General features: G+C 49.1%; 1 protein-coding gene across 1 annotated transcript; it reads right to left on the minus strand.

Moving 5' to 3' along the window:
* Positions 1-4203: 4203 nt before the first annotated feature.
* On the minus strand, positions 4204-17690 carry LOC144103356 (uncharacterized). The gene is made up of 2 exons (XM_077636099.1): positions 17494-17690; positions 4204-4552 (listed from the first exon to the last, which is right to left on the minus strand). Exons 1-2 carry the CDS (start codon positions 17676-17678, stop codon positions 4228-4230), a joined length of 510 nt encoding a protein of 169 aa, XP_077492225.1. The 5' UTR covers positions 17679-17690; the 3' UTR covers positions 4204-4227.
* Positions 17691-19210: the final 1520 nt, after the last annotated feature.

The following is a 19210-nucleotide window of genomic DNA, read 5'->3' on the forward strand; positions in this document are numbered from 1 at the left end:
TAATTCTGTTCACCCGGTTGGCCACAAACGCTCCATTATGGCTTCCCTCGTTCGACGTGCCAAAAACATCTGCCCAAAGCCAGAAGATCGGGCGGCTGACCTACGCCAAGTACGCGGAGAACTGAGTGAATGCGGCTACCCCAGGCACTTCTCTCTGGCAGACTCTCAATGTAGCCTGTTGCTACAGTTGCTACAGGCGGGCTTATGGGTGCTGGCTCCAAGTTTCATCCTGATTCCTCTGTGTCACTCTCGTCCCGCACTTCAGGAACGGTTTTTCGTCCGTGCACGGTTCCGCGGTGTCAACGTTGTCATCGACAGAAATAAAGTCATTACAACCAATGTCATCACCCCTCATGTTGGAGTCGACGACGCGCTGCCACAAATCGCCGACGAGCTCGTCATCTTCCGAACCATCAGACTTGGCATCAGACACTGTCGACGAAGCCGGCCTTGTGGAAATAGTTCCGCATGCAAGTGCCCGTCACCTCCGCCCAGGCCGCTTTCATCATCTCTACCGCTGAATACAATGGAAATGTGCACTGTGCACTGTGTTCCTGTCCGCCATCCCGAATCGCAACCAGGGCCCGATATTTAAACAAAGCCAACGAAATGTCTGCACTTCAACATGTGACAAATGCGTGCGATGGGGCAGACATGAAAGGTGCCCAGGTGGCAATCAAGCTAAAGATACAGACACACAGCACCAGCGGAGAGACCCAAAAGGGGCGTCCGTGAGCATCATTGCAGCCACCTTTTGGCTCGCATGGAAGGCCTGCTTCAAGGAGCGTGGCCTCCGCGATTGGCATCGGCAGCGGTGCGGTTGATCGTGGAGGCCACGCGCAGATTTGCAAGAGAGTGATAGGAATGGAGTTGCGCGGACGGGTGGGATGGCGATCTTGGAAGGCGCGTCGGCGGGGAAAGGGTAGCTCGCTTGAGAGCAGCACGAAACGGGGCGGGCAGTTCGCCTGCCATGAGGCTCGGGAAAAACATGCCACGTGCTAGGCGCACAAAGGGGTCGGATGCAGGTTATCTCGCATCACGGCGCCGGGTTTACGCCGTGCATGCGCTGTAACCGATCTGCAGAGCTTAATGGCGTTCGTTATACGTGTGATTTTGTGCCATTGAAACAATGTATATTTTGACGGTCGTGCAGGTCTCGTTCGTTATAAGCGAAAGTTCGTCTTAAGTGGGGCCGTTATATGTGGGCTTGACTGTACAATGGGTACAAGCTTTACCCTGGCCTGCTGCTTGGCTTCTTTAGGGTGAAATGCTTAGGAAATGGGTCTTCGGCCCCACGTTGATATGAAGAAAATACCTTGTGCCATGGCGTTCTTTGGCCTCATGTGCCCTTGCGCCATAAAAAATCACAATCATCGTGCTTTTCGCCACAATCGCCAGCTTTTCGAGCCGTCAGCGGGGCAGCAAGTTTGGCCTTGAATGTATCTAGAGGTTGCCGTAGCCGGATGTTTCACCTTGATAGTAGATAGAGGTGAAACCAAGAACGTAACTGGGGGTAGTCAGGTTTGACACACGACGTCAGCTACAGCAGCGATACCTGCAGCTGTTACACCAACTATCTCGACTTTTGACCTTCGTTAAATCGGTAAAGCGTCTTCCGGCATCGCATGCACAGGTCATGAAAGTGGGTTCTTTGTAAAACCCGCCGGAGTGGCTCAGTGGTTAGGGCGCTCGGCTACTGATCCGGAGTTCCAGGGTTCGAACCCTACCACGGCGGCTGCGTTTTTATGGAGGCATAACGCTAAGGCGCCCATGTGTTGTCTGATATCGGTGCATGTTAAAGGTCCCCAGGTGGTCGAAATTATTCCGAGTCCTCCTCTAGGGCACCTCTTTCTTCCTTTCTTCTTTCAATTCCTCCTTTATCCCTTTCCTTATGGCAGAGTTCAGGTGTCTGCCAGATACTGCGCCATTTCCTTTCCCCAAAAGACGAAGCATAAGATGGCGATGCCCTTTGGTGCGTTCAGCGGAACGCTAGGTGTGACCGATGCGAGGCATGCCGGGGAAAGCACATGGCTATCAACCTGACGAGCACCGCTAATATTAAGCAACGCTAACGTCAGCGGTCTCACTTATCTCGGACACCCGAATCACGCCGTTGGGGACGAAAAGTGAAATTAAAGTTGGTTCTTCGGGGAAGGAAATTACGCCTGTCTCACATATCTCGGTGGGCACCCGAAATGCGCAGTAGGCGAATAATGAACCTTGGTTTCAAGAAAAGGAAATAATGCCTGTCTCACATTGCACCATTTCCTTTCCCCCCTAAAAAATGAATTCTGTTCTCAATTTTCGTTTTTTCAAATTGTCTGCAGGGTTTACGTGTCGTTTGGAACTAGATTTGATTCCATATCTCCGCGTTACGAAGTACAATAATACAGTTGCAAATATCACCTAACCCATAATAAATATATAGTCTTGTGTGAGTACATTTAATGTTGTTTCGAAGAATTAAGTTGTTTAACATATAAAAACTTGCTGATGGCCTAGCTCTGTTCAGCCAGGATATACATAGCGAAAGCGCTGCGACTTGTGTATCAGAAGAGTGCATTTTCTAGATGCGTCTTTATTAATGGTTAAAGCTTCAACCGTCGTAGCAATTTTTGTATTCGTAAGGGATGTCACGGCTCAGCTGAGCAAGCATCTTGGGGGCTGAATTTGGCAGTGGTTTAGCCCTCGTTAAACCTGGAGTGACACAATAGCTACAGGTGGCCGAACGGAACTTGATCAGTTGAATTGCAAAGTCAGTCTTTCGCCGCTACGTTTCACTGGGCATTCCTTCTTCATCTTTGTCCCACTTGACACGGAGCATACGCACAGCTGTGGCAGTTTGGCTTCGCGGCGCGCCGCGCCGCCGACGGCAGCACCTCCTGCTCCGCACCAATTGTCTAGTCACATGACCAGCGAAGTGGTGAACCACGTGATCAGCCATGGCGCCGCACCGCCGGCAGCTTCTCCGCACCACGTGACAGCGTTGCTGCGCAGCCACCCTGTGGCTCCGCCGCCACGGCTCTGCCACGCTGAAGGCACGAAATGCTACCTTAATGTAGCTGTCGCTACAAAACATCAATTTGAAGCGATTACTCACCTATTTCAGGCTGCACATGACCTTGTGCATGTACACTGCCAGTTCCAGGTTCTGTTCACCCTCCACGTTTTCCTCAGCACTCTTGTACCGGGCTTCTTTTCTTCACAAGCGTGTCTGCCGCTCCCACAATGACCGAACAAGGGAAGCCAGCTAAAAGCTGTCTCCTCAGTTGGTGATTAAAACTTGCTTGTATCTCAAGGACACACGAATTCTGGAGCTCGGACTCCAATTTAGCCCATTGGCGTGATGCTGAAAATCATCCGGTACACTTTTTAGTCTAACCTCATTGGAAGTGGAGCACTGTTTGTTCAGAACAAATAAGATGTCATCCATGTAATGAAACACTTTAAAGACATTGTCAGTGTTAAATTTATGAAAACAACTTTGTTAAGGACCGTGGATGAGTCTCAAAAATGTAATATTCCACAGACCGGGAGCGCATGACCCTATATATCATTGCATTTGCGGCAGTGAACTGTAATAAAATTCTAGAAGCACTAAAAAGCTCTCAGATTCTTGCCAATTGCACTGTGGAAATCATCCCCGTTGCTTTCATTTTTCAGCCTTTTATTGGATAAACTTCATCATCAGGCATGGAGAAAAACTGTAACTGACACCTTGTCAAAAATTTCAAGTGACGTGGTTCGTTTGATCGTAGATTGCAATGATATAGGTTAGGATTTCTCTGCTGATGTTAAAGAGTTGTTTTGGCAGTGCCTCAAGACCACATGGCATTGTTCTCGTCTCAGCTCATGGAATTTCGAGTATTGATCCAACCGGACACGACGCAGTTCGCCATTGCAATCACACTACAGCACCGAACGGCAATACTATACAATGCGGCATTAATTTCTAAAGACACCCTCAGCAGACGGCTCCCGGACTAAAATGAGCGACAGTGCATTTAAAAATGCGTAACAACATTGTGATCAACTTGCGATGGTGTGCTGCGTCACGGTGAGTTTGAGACCGGGTGAGAATGAGAAAAAGGACAACAAAGTGTCGTGCTGGCCCAGAGGACTGTAGCGCCGCCTGGGAGTGCACCCTCACTGAAACTGCTCCATAGTCGCTGAGTTCTCTTTTATTCACCAGAATCGTGGCAAGTGGTCAGATGGCATTTCAGATGCTTAGGGCAATGTGGACACTGTACATCCTGTGCAGTGGGCGCCTGTGGCATTCATGTTTGAATTTCTCTCAGAGCTCTTTCGAGCGGCCAGAGCACAGGTGCTACATAGTCCCGCCATCGGCGAGTGCTGCTGTCTGCGGTGACGTGCCAAGAGATATCCTCGGCTGAAGCGCTGACCACATTCGGGGCACTGGTGTGGCTTCTGCCCCAAGTGCATCAGCATGTGCCTAGAAAGATTCCACCGCCGTGTGAAGCCCTTGTCGCACACCTCGCACACGAAAGGCCGGTCGCCTGTGTGGGTCCGCCCGTGTCTGGTGTCATGGCTTCTGAGTGGGAGAAAGACGAATGAGGGAAGAGGGGTGGCATATAGTAAACATGATAACTCGTTGACGGATGACAGGAGAAAAAGTAAAATAATAGATACCTTTAGCATTCCGTGTACTGTGTTACCGTTACTGGAGTACCTGGAGCCCGCTTACCGTCGGTGAGGACACGCCGATTGGTCCCGATGCTCCTGGTGGGTGCACTTCTGCCGTGTACATGGCGCCATCTGGCGCCGCCGAGGCGATATGCCGCAAGCACATTCGCTGCACGTGGGCTCCCGGTACTCCGGTACACGGTATGCTAAAGGTGTCTAATCATTGATTCATATAAACAAGTGAGGCCACTATCGTGAAGGGCGTTTATACATGGGTTGGAAAAAGTGTGTTGGAAACAGCTGGCACGACAGACCGTACGATAAACCAGTTTAAAGAAGCTTTTATTAATGCTTAAACTTCATATTTTTCTTGTCATTAGACCTGCAAAAAAAGAAAACGTGAAGCACACTCATTAGGCTTATGTCATACATGTCTTGGTGGCTGCAAACTGCCTAAATAGGTCATGTGTGCACATTTTTTTCCAGACAGCGGGTTCGCGCAGTGGAAAACGCACACTCGAGATCTCTACGAGCTACACTGCCAAAAAGCATCAGTGGTTGCAGAATTGCCCGAGGCCCTTGCAGGCGCACCGACACCAGTGCCGCCACTCTATCGCAGCTAGAATTTAGAGCCCTGCTACATCACTTCACCTTCCGAGTTCACCGATTTCCGCTGCCTTTGACTGCTCGTGCGACTTTTTGCGTCTTAGCAGTGAAGTGAGCCGCTTACATGACACATTGGCTGTTTACATGAGCCCGACAAAAGTCTGGTCGAGTAGGCTGTCGGGCTGATGTAAAGAGAAGGGGTTCGAGGTAAGCGACAGTCGAGTTGGGCTGGGCCATCCCGACTTCAGAGGGGGGGTTGACTAGCAGCCCGCTCCACAAATTACACTTAATTCTCTTTCACGCCTGGGAAAATCATTTTCTGCTGGGGAGAACAGAAGCGGGCGCAGGTTCACTACTTGTGTGGTCGCGCCTGACAGGGCGCGCCGCGGGAGTAAAAATTGGAAATTTGGTTTTTGGGGACAGGAAATGGCATAGTATCTCTCATATCTCGGCGGACACCAGAACCCACCATGAGGGAAAGGATAATGGAGGGACTGAAAAAAGCGGGGAAGAAATATGTGCCGTAGTGGGGGGCTCCCGAATATTTTTGACCACCTGGGGATCTTTAACGTGCACTGACATCACACAGCACATGGGCACCTTTGCGTTTCGCCTCCATTGGAAACGCGGCCGCCGTGGTCAGGTTCGATGGAGGCGAAATGTAAAGGCACCCGTGTGCTGCGCGATGTGTCATGTTAAAGGTCCCCAGGTGTTCGAAATTATTCCGTGGCCCGAATGACTAGTATCGACATCATGTAAACAGTCAAGTTGGGTTGATCTTGCTCAACTCGCCTGTCTTGTCCTGCCGCTGTCAGGTTCATGTAAAGTCTACAGGCGGGAGAGAAACTGGTGTCCCTGCTGCTTCCCCGCAGCAATGTGAACGCTGTTGTCACATCTTCGTACTGAAGGAAGACGGATGTTTCGTTGTGGATTGCCACGCTTGTAACTGCGCATTTGCATCTTGAATTAACGGACTACCAAATTTTCGCCCATCTTCCCTTATTTACGCAAGCAAAAAGAGTAGCTCCAGTCCATGCTGTGAAGGTGGTTGGACAGCGAAGCAAACGACGCCCAATTATGTGCTGCGACGTCACTTGAAAATTCCCACACGTGGCTCTACAGAGTGAAACCAGAGACAAGTGAAAGGTACTTAAGCTGTATGCTATATGCCTTATTCTCAAGGAGATATGCTGTTTCTATTCAATTCTTAGCCTGGCACTTTTTGCTTACCACGACACGAAAACACAACTGTAATCTTTACCGGGAAACACATGCTGGTAGAAGTAACGGGGTGGTGGTGGTGGTAAAATTTTATTGGATGCACTGGAGCAAGTTTTAGAGGAGAGTGGAGGGTTTCACCGCTCCCTTGCCTGGGTGGTAGTCCTCATGCCGGCATACCATTGGCAGTAGCCTCTGCCCATGCTGTTTTGGACCAGAGCCCTCTGGGACTCCAGGTCCAAGCAGCCGGACAAGGTCGCCTTTCAGCCCTCTCGCATTGGCTGATTTACTCTCTTTATTTGCGGATCTTTCTGGCAGGCTCAAACCATATGACATGTGTCTGCCCACATCTCACAAAATATATAGTACCTCGAAAAAGTTGGGTCTTTGTGTTTTAGAATCGCAGAACTTAGAAACAACCCTGTTTGCAGCCTTGTGAGATGTCGCTCCTAAGTTCTATCCAGGCCCTTAGCAGGCTCTGGGAACATCTGCCTACTGAGGCGCAGATATTTTGTAATGTCCGCATATGTGGGAAGCGGATTCGGTACAGGAGTCCTGACAGAGTCTGGGAATTGAGAGGAACTCCGTGGGAGAGACGCTCAGGCGGCTGTGTGAGCAGCCTCGTTCCTTTCTATTCCCTGGTGTCTGGGCACCCATACCAATTGTTTTGTTCCCTGTATTAAGCTATGCTGCGCGTTTGCTAAAATTCTGCTTTCAGGCGGCGCTATTCTTCCTCTTATGTAATTTTGACAGGCGTGTTGAGAATCAGAAATTATGTGCGTGGCGTCGGAGTGAGCGGCTGCCAGCGCTATCGCCAGTTTCTCGGCTAACGCAGCTTTACTAGTTTTCACCGAGAGTCCATCCACCAGCTTTCCCATGTGTATCACCGTGACGATGCAGATGCCCTTTTGCGTAGGGCCCACCACGTGTACATAATACCTGCCATTTTTGCTGCCGTAATACTTCTCTATTGCTCTAGCTCTGGCTTCTCTCCTACCTTGATTGTGCTTGGGATGCATGTTTTTTGATATTGGTTTAACTAGTAGTTTATCTCTCCAGTCCTTGGGAATGTCCCCTCTGTCTTCTGTTGTTGGTGGCAGCGCTATGTGCAGATCATCGAGGACTCGTCTACCAACTTTGGTCGTTGATAACCGCATTATTTGGCTTGTCTGGTTAGTTTCGAGTAGTTCTTCCAGCGTGTTATGCATTCCTAGGTGGAGGAGGTGATCAGTGGACGTCTTGGAGGGGAATCCAAGTGATTTCTTGATGGCCGCTCTGACTATTACGTCTGATTTGTTCTTGTCGCTCTGCCGCAGTTTGAGGTAGGGCACATCATATGTTATTCGGCTAATGACGAAAGCCTGCACCAGGCGTAACGTCTCCTTTTCAATGAATCCACCGTGCTTGCCAGATACCCTGCCAATCATCCTACTGATTTGCTCGCACGTGGTCTTTAGTTGGTTAATCGCTATGGCATTATTACCTTTGTTGTATTGGTAGCCCTAACACATGGATGTTTTCTACCTCAGAGACCTCGGTTCCATCTATGTATATTTGAATTTTGCTTGCCAATTTTTTATCGCCCATGATATGATGAAGCTCTGATTTATTCGGTGCACACCTAAGGCCACGCTCTTCGACGTACTTACGTACCGCTGACGCTGCCTCCTGCAAGGCATCCTCTATCTGTCCAACACTGCCACATGACCGCAGAGTGATGTCGTCCGCATAGATGGCGTGCCTCACGCCATCTATCACGTTGAGCCTCCCGGGAAGGCCCATCATGGCTATGTTGCAGAGCAGTGGTGACAATACCGCCCCTTGAGGCGTGCCTCGTGTTCCCATCTCTATGGGTCCGAATTTACTGTCGTCTATCCTGATGTAGACCTTCCTATCCATGAGAAAGTCCTTGATGTACTGCTAAGTCCGTTTTCCGTAGTTTGTGGTGTTGAGATTCTCTAGTATCTTACTACTGCTGCCGCGATGGCTGAGTGGTTACAACGCTCAGCTGCTTGCCCGAAAGGCGCTGGTTTGATCCCAGCTGCGGCGGTCGAATTTCGGTGGAGGCGAAATTCTAGAGGCCCGTGTGCTGTGTGCGATGTCAGCGCACGTAAAAGAACCCCAGGTGGTCGAAATTCCCGGAGTCCTTCACTGCGGCGTCCCTCATACTTAGCCTGAGTCGCTTTGGGACGTGAAACCCCCATAAACCCAAACTCTTGTATCTTACTGTGTTTAACGTTGTCAAAGGCCCCCTTCAAATCCAAAGATACCTCTGTCCCGTTGACTGCCGTGTAGGGGGCCTATGACTGCCCTATTAAGATGTACAAGCACGTCTTGTGCTGACAAGCGTGCGTGGAAGCCGAACATAGTTGTAGGAAAAAGCTGCTGGTCCTCCATGTACTCAGATAGTCTTTTCGTGACCATCATTTCCATACGGTTGCTTGCTTGCGCACGACGTAAGCGAAATGGGTCTTGATTTATCCCTGTTGATTTTCTTACCTGGTTTTGGTAATCCCTGTTGATTTTCTTACCTGGTTTTGGTATGAATGTCACTATTGACGTTTTCCACTCTTCTGGTATTTGTTCCCCTTTCTATATCTTATTGATGAAGTCTGAGAGGTCCTCGATAGCTTTGTCGTTAAGCTTTGCCACCAAACTGACCATTATGCGATCATCTCCCGGTGCCGTGCCTTTCTTCATACTGGCTAGTGCCGCTTTGACCTCCTATGTAGTGAATTTCGCATCCAGCTGCTTCCCCGGCGTATATCAGTGCGTCCGTGTATTAGTCTACTGTGGTGCATATGCACTTGTCTTCTAGCGCTCTAGAGAGTTCTTCATTTGTACCTTGAAATTCATGTAATGCTCGTCTTAAGTTTCTACTGTTCTCCCCCCTCATTTGACTCAGTTCAGTGAGGCACCTAAGTAAGCTCCACGCGCTCTTCTAGCCGAGAGTGCTGCTCATGGAGTTACGCTTGGCTATACAATTGTTTTTTGCGAGAGACGTCGCGTATGCCTTGGCCTGCTTGCTGAGGTCCGCTGTCCTAAGTTTCAATACCCAATTATGTTTTTGTCTACACCATCTCTTAGTGAGAGCCCTCCTGGCCTTCCATAGATGCATGAGGTGGTTGTCCACCGCCGATGTGTCCTCATTTGTTTGTACCGTGGTCGTATATTGTTCTCTGCTGTCTATGACTGCTTCAGCCCAACATCGATACCCCCCTTCCTGACTGCGCTCTGGAATTCTTAGTGCCTGAATTCGGTCCAGTCAGTGAGTCGCGCTTGACCCCTCATTTTCCCGAGTTTGTTTGCCTCAATCGCTACCTTTAGGAGACAATGATCACTCCCTAGCGTCTCGTCAGTTTTACCCGTTTGTATCTTTTTGCGTTTCGCACTAGGGAGAGGTCTGGGCATGTGTCACGAGTCACGCTGTTTCCTATTCTGGTCGGATGAAGGGGATTTGTGAGAATGGTGAAACCCATGTCAGTAATAGCCTCTGCGAATTTCCTGCCTTTAATGTTTTCCTTGTGGTACCCCTATTGTTAGCTGCAGGCGTTAAAGTCCCCCACCACTAGGAACGGTGCCCTACCTGCTAGGCGAATGGCCTTGTGGAAGATCGCCGAGAAGGTGTCCTTACATCCTTGAGGTCTACTATTTGTGTTTAAAACAAAGGCCCGTTGCTGGAGACGCTTGTTCGGAAGGACTTGCACGAATGTGTGCTCAATTTCTTGTTCTAATTGTAAATATACACTGTTGGCCATGCATTCTTTATGTACGAGGATTCCGATGGATGGATCTACTTGGTGGGTGTTGCACAATCTAATTTTGACTTCTGCACCAGCGTCTTGTATTGCAATGACTTCCGGCATCCTTTCTAAGGCTTCCAGATATTGATATAGTGCATCTTATTTCTTTTTAAAACCCCCGCAATTCCGTTGTATAATTTGTAGCCTGTACTTATTTTTCTGAGATTTTGTCGCTATTTCCGTTTGCTTTCCTCCAGCTTGGTATTCGGCTAGCGCACCGTATACGGTACTGGTCTGTAGACCGGTACCCTATACATGTGTATAGAGCCGATACAGGCCCAGCTCAGTGCCTGGGAAGTCAAAATTAACAGGAAGCTGGGGAGAGTACCGACAGAAGGAACCTGCTTCGCATTGTCTGCAGATGCCGTTATCATACATTATGCTGTTTGCACTTCACACGAGGTCTTCGAATAATGTGAACCCCCTTTCGAAGCAGCTGCAAACTTAATGTTTACCAGAACTGGTAGTTGTAGTTGTGGGCACCACTTGTCGGAAATAATAAATATTCCTTCCCTTACGGCTTGGTTTAGGTGTCCACTGAGATATGTGAGACAGGCGTCATTTCCTTTCCTTAAAATCAATTTGTATTTCATTTCCCTTGCCTTACAGCCCAGTTTGGTGGAGGAGGAGGAGGGAACACATTTATTAAGAGCATAAATAGTGGGTGGGTTCAGTGGGAGAATCCAATGGTCGCCATCGTAATCCGGCCCCTCTTAGCTTGCGATTTCTGGTCGAGGGGACTGTGGCTATGAAGGGTTGCCTCCCAGCGCTCATACGTCGGATCAGGATTGCTGTCCAAATCTTGGTTTCGTGACATTGGCAAACAGCGTGAGTGTGCCTACTGCACCACAGAAGGGGCAGGATGAGTCTTAGGTGTCTAGATACCATTTACTCAACAAGTAGGGATTGGGCAGTGTATTAGTTTGTAGTCACCTGATTATGTGCTCTTCAAGTTTGCTAAGGATTTTGTGAGGAAGAGGATATTTCCTTATGATCATATAGTATTCCGTAGTTTCTGCGTAGCTTAGTAACGGTGAGGCGTTAACTGTCAGAGAGAGGCAGCGTGCCAGATGCTCGGAGGAGGAGAGCTCGAGCAGCTGTGTTGGCCGCCTCATTGCCCGTCGTTCAGAGGTGCCCTGACATCAGATGATCTGGACGTCGGAAGGATTAGATGTTTCCAACATTTCTCAACATGGAGCACCAACGCGACGTCAGCTTATTGCGTACCGCTGCTTGTGAGTCGGACGTGACCGTTGCCTTGCTGTTCTTTGATATCGCTTTTGCGATAGCTGCTTTTTCAGCCGATGTAGTATCCACTGCTTGGATAAGACTGCTTGCAATTATATCTCACTGGGGTGAAACTGCTGCAATTGCCGCGACCCCGTTATCAGGTCGAGCCACATCGACGTAGATTGTGTCCTTGCTTCCATCCCACCGCTTAGAGAGTTGTCTACCTCTGGCTAGTCTGCGTCTTCTGTTGTATTCCTCATCCATGCGTCTTAATAAGGGGTGAGTAGTGATGTGTGATCTCATCTGCATGGCCATGTCGATCTTGTTGGCGACTTCCTAGGGTGGGCGGATTCTCAGCTTCTGAAATAGTTGCCTGCCACGCTTAGATGTTGAGAGCCTGACAATTTTGTTAACACAGTGGGCCTCTATTAGTTCCTCAATGATGTTATAGATCCCCAGCTGTAGTAAGTGCTCTGTGGATGTGCGTAAAGGGAGTCCCAGCGCTGTCTTAACTGCCTTTCGTACAATAACATCCAGTTGGTCTTTCTCCTTTTTTCTAAGCTGCAAGTACGGGATGGCATATGTTATCTTGGAGAGAATGAAAGCCTGAACTAATCTTAGGGCCTCCTTCTCTCTTAGCCCATTGCTTTTCTTGATTACCCGGTGTAGCATTGTAGAGACTTGCTCAGAATAGGCTTGGAGCTGTCCTATTGTTGCAACTTTAGTGTTGCAACTCAATATGATGGCTCCCAGGATCTTGATTTCTTTCTTGATCGGAATGCTAATATCCTGGACCGTAATAGCGATAGATTGAGTGGACGCCAAAATTGCTTTATTCTGCTTCTTGCCCCGGTAGATCAGAAGTAACTCAGATTTCTGGTGAGTATGTTGAACCATGCCTCGCCGCATGCTGGCACACGATGTTCGCTGCTTCCTGAAGCCGGTCTTTAATTTCCCCTTCATTACCGCTGCAACAACAGATCGTATTGTGGTCGGTGTATATAGCGTGTTCAATGCGGCGGATGTGGTTTACCTTCTCTGGTAGCCCACGCATGGCCAGGTTTAAGAGAAGCGGAAACATGACCGCTCCCTGCCGAACCTAGATTAAGCGGAGTGGAGGTCCGATCACTGATGCTTATGGATGGTTTGCTATTGTAGAGAAAGTCTATCACATATTTATATATACGGTCGCCACAGTTAAATCTGTTAAGCTCCTCCAGTATTCCCTGGTGGTTGACATTGTCAAATGCCCCTTTTAAATCGAACGCAAGGATGGCCTTGATCTGACATCTGCTGGGGTCATCCAGAATATCCTCTCTGATACGAAGGAGAATATCCTGTGTAGACAGCTTTTCTCTAAACCCATACAGGGTGCCCAGAAAAATATTATTATTCCCCAGGAGTCTTCATTAGGGCGTTCACGACCCTCTCGGACAGTGTACCCAGACACGATGTCGGAGAGATCGGTCCTAAATGATCAATATCGCATGGCTTTTTGGGCTCGGGATTAAACCGTACTCAAGCCACTTTCCAGGAGTCTGGGATCTGGCCCTAGTTCCAGCACTGCGTGTTGAAGTAAAGGAGGTGTCGTCCATTTTACGGAGCATTTTGGTGTTTGATCTGGTCCGGTCCTGGAGCGATGTTCTTACGCATGACTTCAAGCTTGTTCCTGATTTCCTCAACCATTACCTTTTGGTCCATCTCTTCATTTGGTGTGCTGGTGTATGCAGGGAGATGGTAGGAGGATCCCAGATCGAGGAATTTCTGTGCAAGTTCTGTAATGACCGCTTCATCATCATCGTCATCAGCCTGACCACAACCACTGCAGGGCAAATGCCTCTTCCATGCCTCTGCAATTAACCCTGTTCTTTGCCAGCTGCATCCACCCTATGCATGCTAACCTCTTAATCTCATCCGCCCACCTAATCTTCTGACACCCTATGCTATGCTTACTTTCTCTTGGAATCTGCTCCGTTACCCTTAAGGTCCGGCGGTTATCTTGCCTTCACATTACATGCCCTGCCCAAGCCCATTTTTTCCTCTTGAATTCGACTAGGATGTCATTAACTCGCGTTTGTTCCCTCACCCACTCTGCCGCTTGCGGTCTCTTAATGTTACACCTACCATTTTCCTTTTCATGGCTCGCTGTGTTGTCCGTAATGTTATTAAGATGAACCCTTTTCATTAAGCCTCCACGTTTCTGCACCGTAGGTGAGTACCTGTAAAATACATATGTTGTACACTTTTTCCTTGAGGGATATTAGTAAACTGGCAATCATGATCTGAGAGAACCTGCCATATGCGCTCCACCCCATTTTTATCCTTCTAGTTATTTGCCTCTCATGATCCGGATCAGCTGTCACTACCTGCCCTAAATAGACCTTTACTACTACCAGCCCCTCGCTGCCAATTGTGAACTGCTGTTCTCTTGCTAGACTGTACAACATTACTTTGGTTTTCTGCATGTTAATTTTTAGACCCAGCGTTCTGCTCTGCCTGTCTATTTAGATCATAATTTGCAGTTGCTGAGTCACTCAGGAGGTGAATTGCAATAAGGGCTTCGTTGTCCCCTTTATAGCTGTGCAGGGCCTTACAGCGCGTGTCTGTTTGCTCTTTCCGGTTTGAGTTCGGCTCGATAAGGGATCTGAGAAGTCCCCATGCTTTAGTCGTTCCCATTCTACCGTTGAGCTCATCACATAGCTTGAGTCAGTTTTAGTTAGCTAGGTTATGTACGTAGTCATCCGCTTACTCGGTGAGTTCTGCAATCTTGACCTTCAGCTTGTGATTTAACTTTTGCCTTTTCCGCCTCCTTGTCAGAGATTTCCTGGCTTCCCACAGATGTAACAGGTGCGGGTCAACCGCCGGAGTTTCCTTCGTGGTGTTCACTGTCGCAGAGTGCCTGGCAACGGTTTGCATCTGTAGCGCTGTCCATGCCTTAATATCAGTGATATCTTCATCCGGGAGACGTGCGATTTCCCCTCTCCACTTGTCCCATTTCACAATCTTAGCCTTGCCAAACGGTTTCCGACATTTCATACAGTGAACAGTGCATAAGACGAAATGATCGCTGCCCAGCGACACGACAGTGTTAGACCAAGTGGCCTGCAGGCAGCTTCTCACAAGCGTGAGATCTGGACAGGTGTCTGTGCTGACGCTATTGCCCACTGTGGTGGGTTGCAGGGGTCCGTTAAGATTGTGAGCCCTTCTTTGTTAGCGATCTCAAGGATCCTCCTAACTTTCGGGTTGTTGAAGTGATACTCCATGCTTGATGGGGTGCATTGAAATCACCGGCTATGACAAGGGGGTCCTTACCTGCCCTCTTAATAAATTGTTTAATAGCGTGACTCTCTGACTATATGAGTCCCTGGGGCGAGTGAACACGTTCAGTATGTGCAAACTGTATTTTTCCCTGTTTTGGGGAAGAATTTTGACGTAGGCATGTTCATATTTTCCGCTAGCGGTTCTTGCAGTGTTGCGGTAAACACATTGTGAACAAATATTCCTAGCCTATGCTCGTCTTGGAAAGTTTTGTACCCCTTCATGCTGATGACCGTATTTCCTTCTTGAAGTACTATTGCAGCAGGTGTCGTCTCCGACGTGTCGATAATAAATTTTAGGCTTGCTTTTTTCTTTTTGAATCCCCGAAAATTTCATTGTAAAATTATTGTTTCCTGTCCCCCTATGCGCCTTGGTCCTTATTTGTCCTCTTCTGGAAGGGGGCTAGTGTCTGCATATTTGGATCTCCCATTTCGGGAGTTGCACTCGTTGAGTTTAGATTTGAATTCGTCTCGGACTGGGGCAATGACGGAGTTAATGTATTTTCTAGTGTTGGCGGACTCATTTGCGAGCTCGTTCTTGACCATCTGGATAACATATAGGAACTTTTTATCCCGCTTTTCTCTGCCAGCCTTCAGCTCTGCAATGACATCGTCAAAAACTTGATTTGACGGGGTTTCGCGTGTTTTGCCGTGAGTTGTGACTGCAGCCTGTCCAATTTAAGTTCAGATGTCAATGCTTCGTTCTGTTTTTTTTAGCTGAATAATTTCTGCTTTCAGGTCGTTGAATTCTATAGATATCGTGCTTCCGAAGAAGGATCGAGGCAATCCAGCGTAGCCCACCTTTACGATGTTTTTTTAGTCTTCTTGCTTCTCAGCAGAAAGACCGCGTCCCCGGGTGCGTGGCATCCTCTCGGCGAGGGGGATCTCGTTGAGGTGCAAAGAAGACCGACCTGGTGGTCCCCTGCTCTTTATGATGTCTTGGCTCTCCTGTTCCGGATCGACCTGACGAGTTGCAACACTGTCTAGACTTAGATCTTGATCTGGACATAGAATTGGAGGCTGCTCTTCTGAATTCCTTCTTCTCAAATTGCTCTTTTCCTCTGGTGCGTACAGCTGCCGTGTTGCTATTGCTTACACCACTGGTTGTCGCTTTCTCTTCCTGATCGCCGAGATGTTGTGCTTCTTAGGCTTACTGATGGGATCCGGGAACTTTGCTTTGCATTCCGTCGAGTAGGTGTGGTGATTCCCCTCGCATGCCGCACAAGTTGGGGTGCACTCGTGAGCTTCCCTGGGATTCAGCTTGCCGCACGAGTCACATTTCGGTTAAGCTGGGCTGGGGCAGACGTCCGGTCTGTCCTTCCCTGCCGCACCACGCAAAACGGTCTAGTCTTCCTATAAAGATAACATTTACGTTACGGCTTTGAGGTTGTAATTTTTCCCTTCCAGGTTTATGTGATCAATCTTCGCAAGTACAGAGGCTTCTTCGACATAGGAAGTTGCCGCGATAATGATGCTTTGCTCTTCGATAACTCTGATGTAAGGTTTGGCGCGTAGCGCCTTGCCACGTAAGCCCGACTGGATCGGCGGCGAATGGCCGCCCGGCAGCCTTCGTCCGGGCGCCGGCGGCTGGACGCCAGTTTTCGGAAAATATAACGCTCCATGAGGGTCGTCCTTAACGCGTTTTCGAACGCGAGGTTATGTGCGTGTACACTCTCGCCCCACATTTTTAGGTCCAAATGGTCTCTGGGCATGATAATCAATTTAAATTCATGCTGTTCGAGATCAGGCAGTCTCGGGGGCCTTTTGTGGCTCTTGAGATCCGCCGCTGGTGACTTCTGGTCATATTCGTACGCCTCCGGAGTCGAGTGCCCTTTTGCACGCTGTCCTGCCCTTAGGTGTATCGTTTTCCATCTAGATTCTGGCTGTGAATTATCAAAGTTCATCATGCCTTGTTTGCTGCTGCTCGATCGGAACACTTCCGATTCCTCCAGACTCGGGGTCGTAGCCATGGGTGTGGTCTACATCCATCGTCGAACTCGTAGCGGAGTAGCTGCTCGCCCGTCAGGCCGAACGCGGCGACGGACGCCCGGCCTGGTGCCGAAGTGCTTGCGAGACTTAGCGATCCCAAATTTTGGCGTGAGCTTCGAAGTCACGTATAATGTCAAAAAGGTCACTCCATGCGATAAAAACGCATCCTCGAGTAGCTCTCGACGGAACAAATATGTGGATCTACGAATGGAACTTCCGCGCACTGGACAATACCACGCGAGCGCAGACAAGCTGCGTCCGCTCAAAACAAGATTCCGCGTTCTTCCCGGCGCTATTCGGTTGTCCACCAAGATATGTTTATTTTCCTTAAACTGTCCAACCTAGCTCAACTCGACCCCTGACACGACTCGCCGCTGTCGCATTATGTCATCAAGTCCACAGGCTTGAGAAACAACCGGTCTCGCTACTGCTCCGCCGCAGGAATATGAACGCTGTTGTCACATCTTCCCACTGAAGGAAGACGGATGTTTCGTCGTGGATTGCCACACTATACCATGCACTCTGCTGTAACTGCGCGTTTTCCTCTTCAATTAAGGTACTACCAAATTATCGCCAACATTCTCTTATTTACGCCAGCAAAAAAAAACGAATACACTTCTCATTGTGGGTATATTTTTATGTAGGCTTTCCGTCAAAGAGCTCCGTATGGTAAAATTCTGGCTTACTTTGAATCTCTGGAGAAGTCGCAGTAGGCACAGCGGTGCCTTCCTTGTGGCCTTGGCGGATGCATTGTAGACCGGTGCATTTCCAAGAGGTCTTGCGCTGGGAACAGGGCGCCGCACGTGTCGCAGGAGAAGATCCTTGGCGGGGCGGCCGATCTCTTCCCATCAACGGTGGGCAAGGCTTCCATTATGCCTGCGCGTTTAGCACAACACGATTACACTGCTACTGCTGCTGTTGCTGACAGCAAGAAAGAAAAGGAAAGTGCACGGGCCTGCCTACTGCCTGAAGCCGAGCCACGCTCGCTGCCGCGTGCTGAAAGTAGGAGAGTTAAAGGACAGAATAGCAATGATAGAAAGAAAAGGGGCGCGCTAATATGCCCCGGGCCGACCCGTGCCAGAATGCTTCAAGCCAAGCACTCTGCCAATAAAAGCACTCCTAACCTGCAAACGCTACCTTCGCGGCCGTTTTATAAGCATGGGCGAGGGAGAGGAGGTTGCATAGAATGCCACCAGCAACGCGGCATGAAATGCGAGCGTTGCAACCGGCGTACCCGCCGTGGTGGCTCAGTGGTTAGGGCGCTCAGTTACTGATCCGGCGTTTCCAGGTTCGAACCCGACTGTGATGGCTGCGTGCCAATGGAGGTGAAACGCTAAGGCGCCCGTGTGGTGTGCGACATCAGTGCATGTTGAAGATCCCCAGGTGACCGAAATTATTCTGGAGACCTCCACTACTGCACCTTTTTCTTATTTCACTTCCTCTTTTTTTCTCTTTCCTTATGGCGCGGTTGAGGTGTCAGCCGATATGCGAGACAGATGCTGCGCCATTTCCTTTCCTCAAAAACCAATTTTTAAAAATAGGGCCGCCGCGGTTGCTTAGTGGTTATGGCGCTCGGCTGCCGGCCAGAAAGACGCGGGTTCTATCCCGGCCGCGGCGGTCGAATTTTGGAGGCGAAATTCTAGAGGCCCGTGTGCTGTGCGAGGTCAGTGCACGTAAAAGAACCCCAGGTGTTCGAAATTTCTGGAGCCCTTCACTATGCCGTCCCTCATAGCCTGAGTCGCTTTGGGACGTTAAACCCAATAAAACCAATAAAAAAATTTAAAAAGCATATTGGTTTTGGGGGAAAGGAAATGGCACAGTATCTGCCTCACATCTCGGTTGTCACCTTAGCCGCCCCATAAGAGAAGGGATGAAGGAGGGAGTGAAAGAAAAAAGGAAGAACGAGGTGCCCTAGTGGAGGGCTCTGGAATAAGTTCGGCCTCCTGGAGATCTTTAACCTGCATGACCCTCTTTCTTCCAGAGTCCCTCCTTTGTCCCTGCCCTTCAGTCCCCCCCCCCCCCCCCCGCTGATATGTGAGACAGATACTGCGCCATTTCCTTTCCCCAAAAACCAATTTATCCTTATGGCCGCGGTTGCATGGATCACACCTCAGCAGAATGCATCAAAGTGCACCGGCATTTTATGAATAATAACAAAATAATAATAATAATAATATTCTTATTATTAATATTAATATTATTATTGGGGGAAAAGAAATGGTGCAGTATCTGTCTCACTGTATGCGCAGGCACCTGAACTGCACCATAAAGGAAGGGATAAAGGAGGGACTGAGAGAAGAAAGGAAGAAAGAGGTGCTGTAGTGGAGGGCTCTGGAATATTTTCGACTACCTGGGGATCTTTAACCTGCACTGACATCGCACAGCGCACGGATGCCTTAGGTT

The sequence above is a fragment of the Amblyomma americanum genome, chromosome 1 (genome assembly GCF_052857255.1).
Source record: "Amblyomma americanum isolate KBUSLIRL-KWMA chromosome 1, ASM5285725v1, whole genome shotgun sequence".
NCBI lineage: Eukaryota > Metazoa > Arthropoda > Arachnida > Ixodida > Ixodidae > Amblyomma > Amblyomma americanum.

Bases quoted from the DNA above. Each gene is read 5' to 3' on its own strand.
- LOC144103356 (XM_077636099.1), bottom strand. From the start codon at position 17,678: ATGGAAGCCTTGCCCACCGTTGATGGGAAGAGATCGGCCGCCCCGCCA. The intron at 4,553-17,493 runs GTAAGCCAGAAT...TCTCCCACTCAG, and splicing joins GACTTCTCCAGAGATTCAAA to AAGCCATGACACCAGACACG.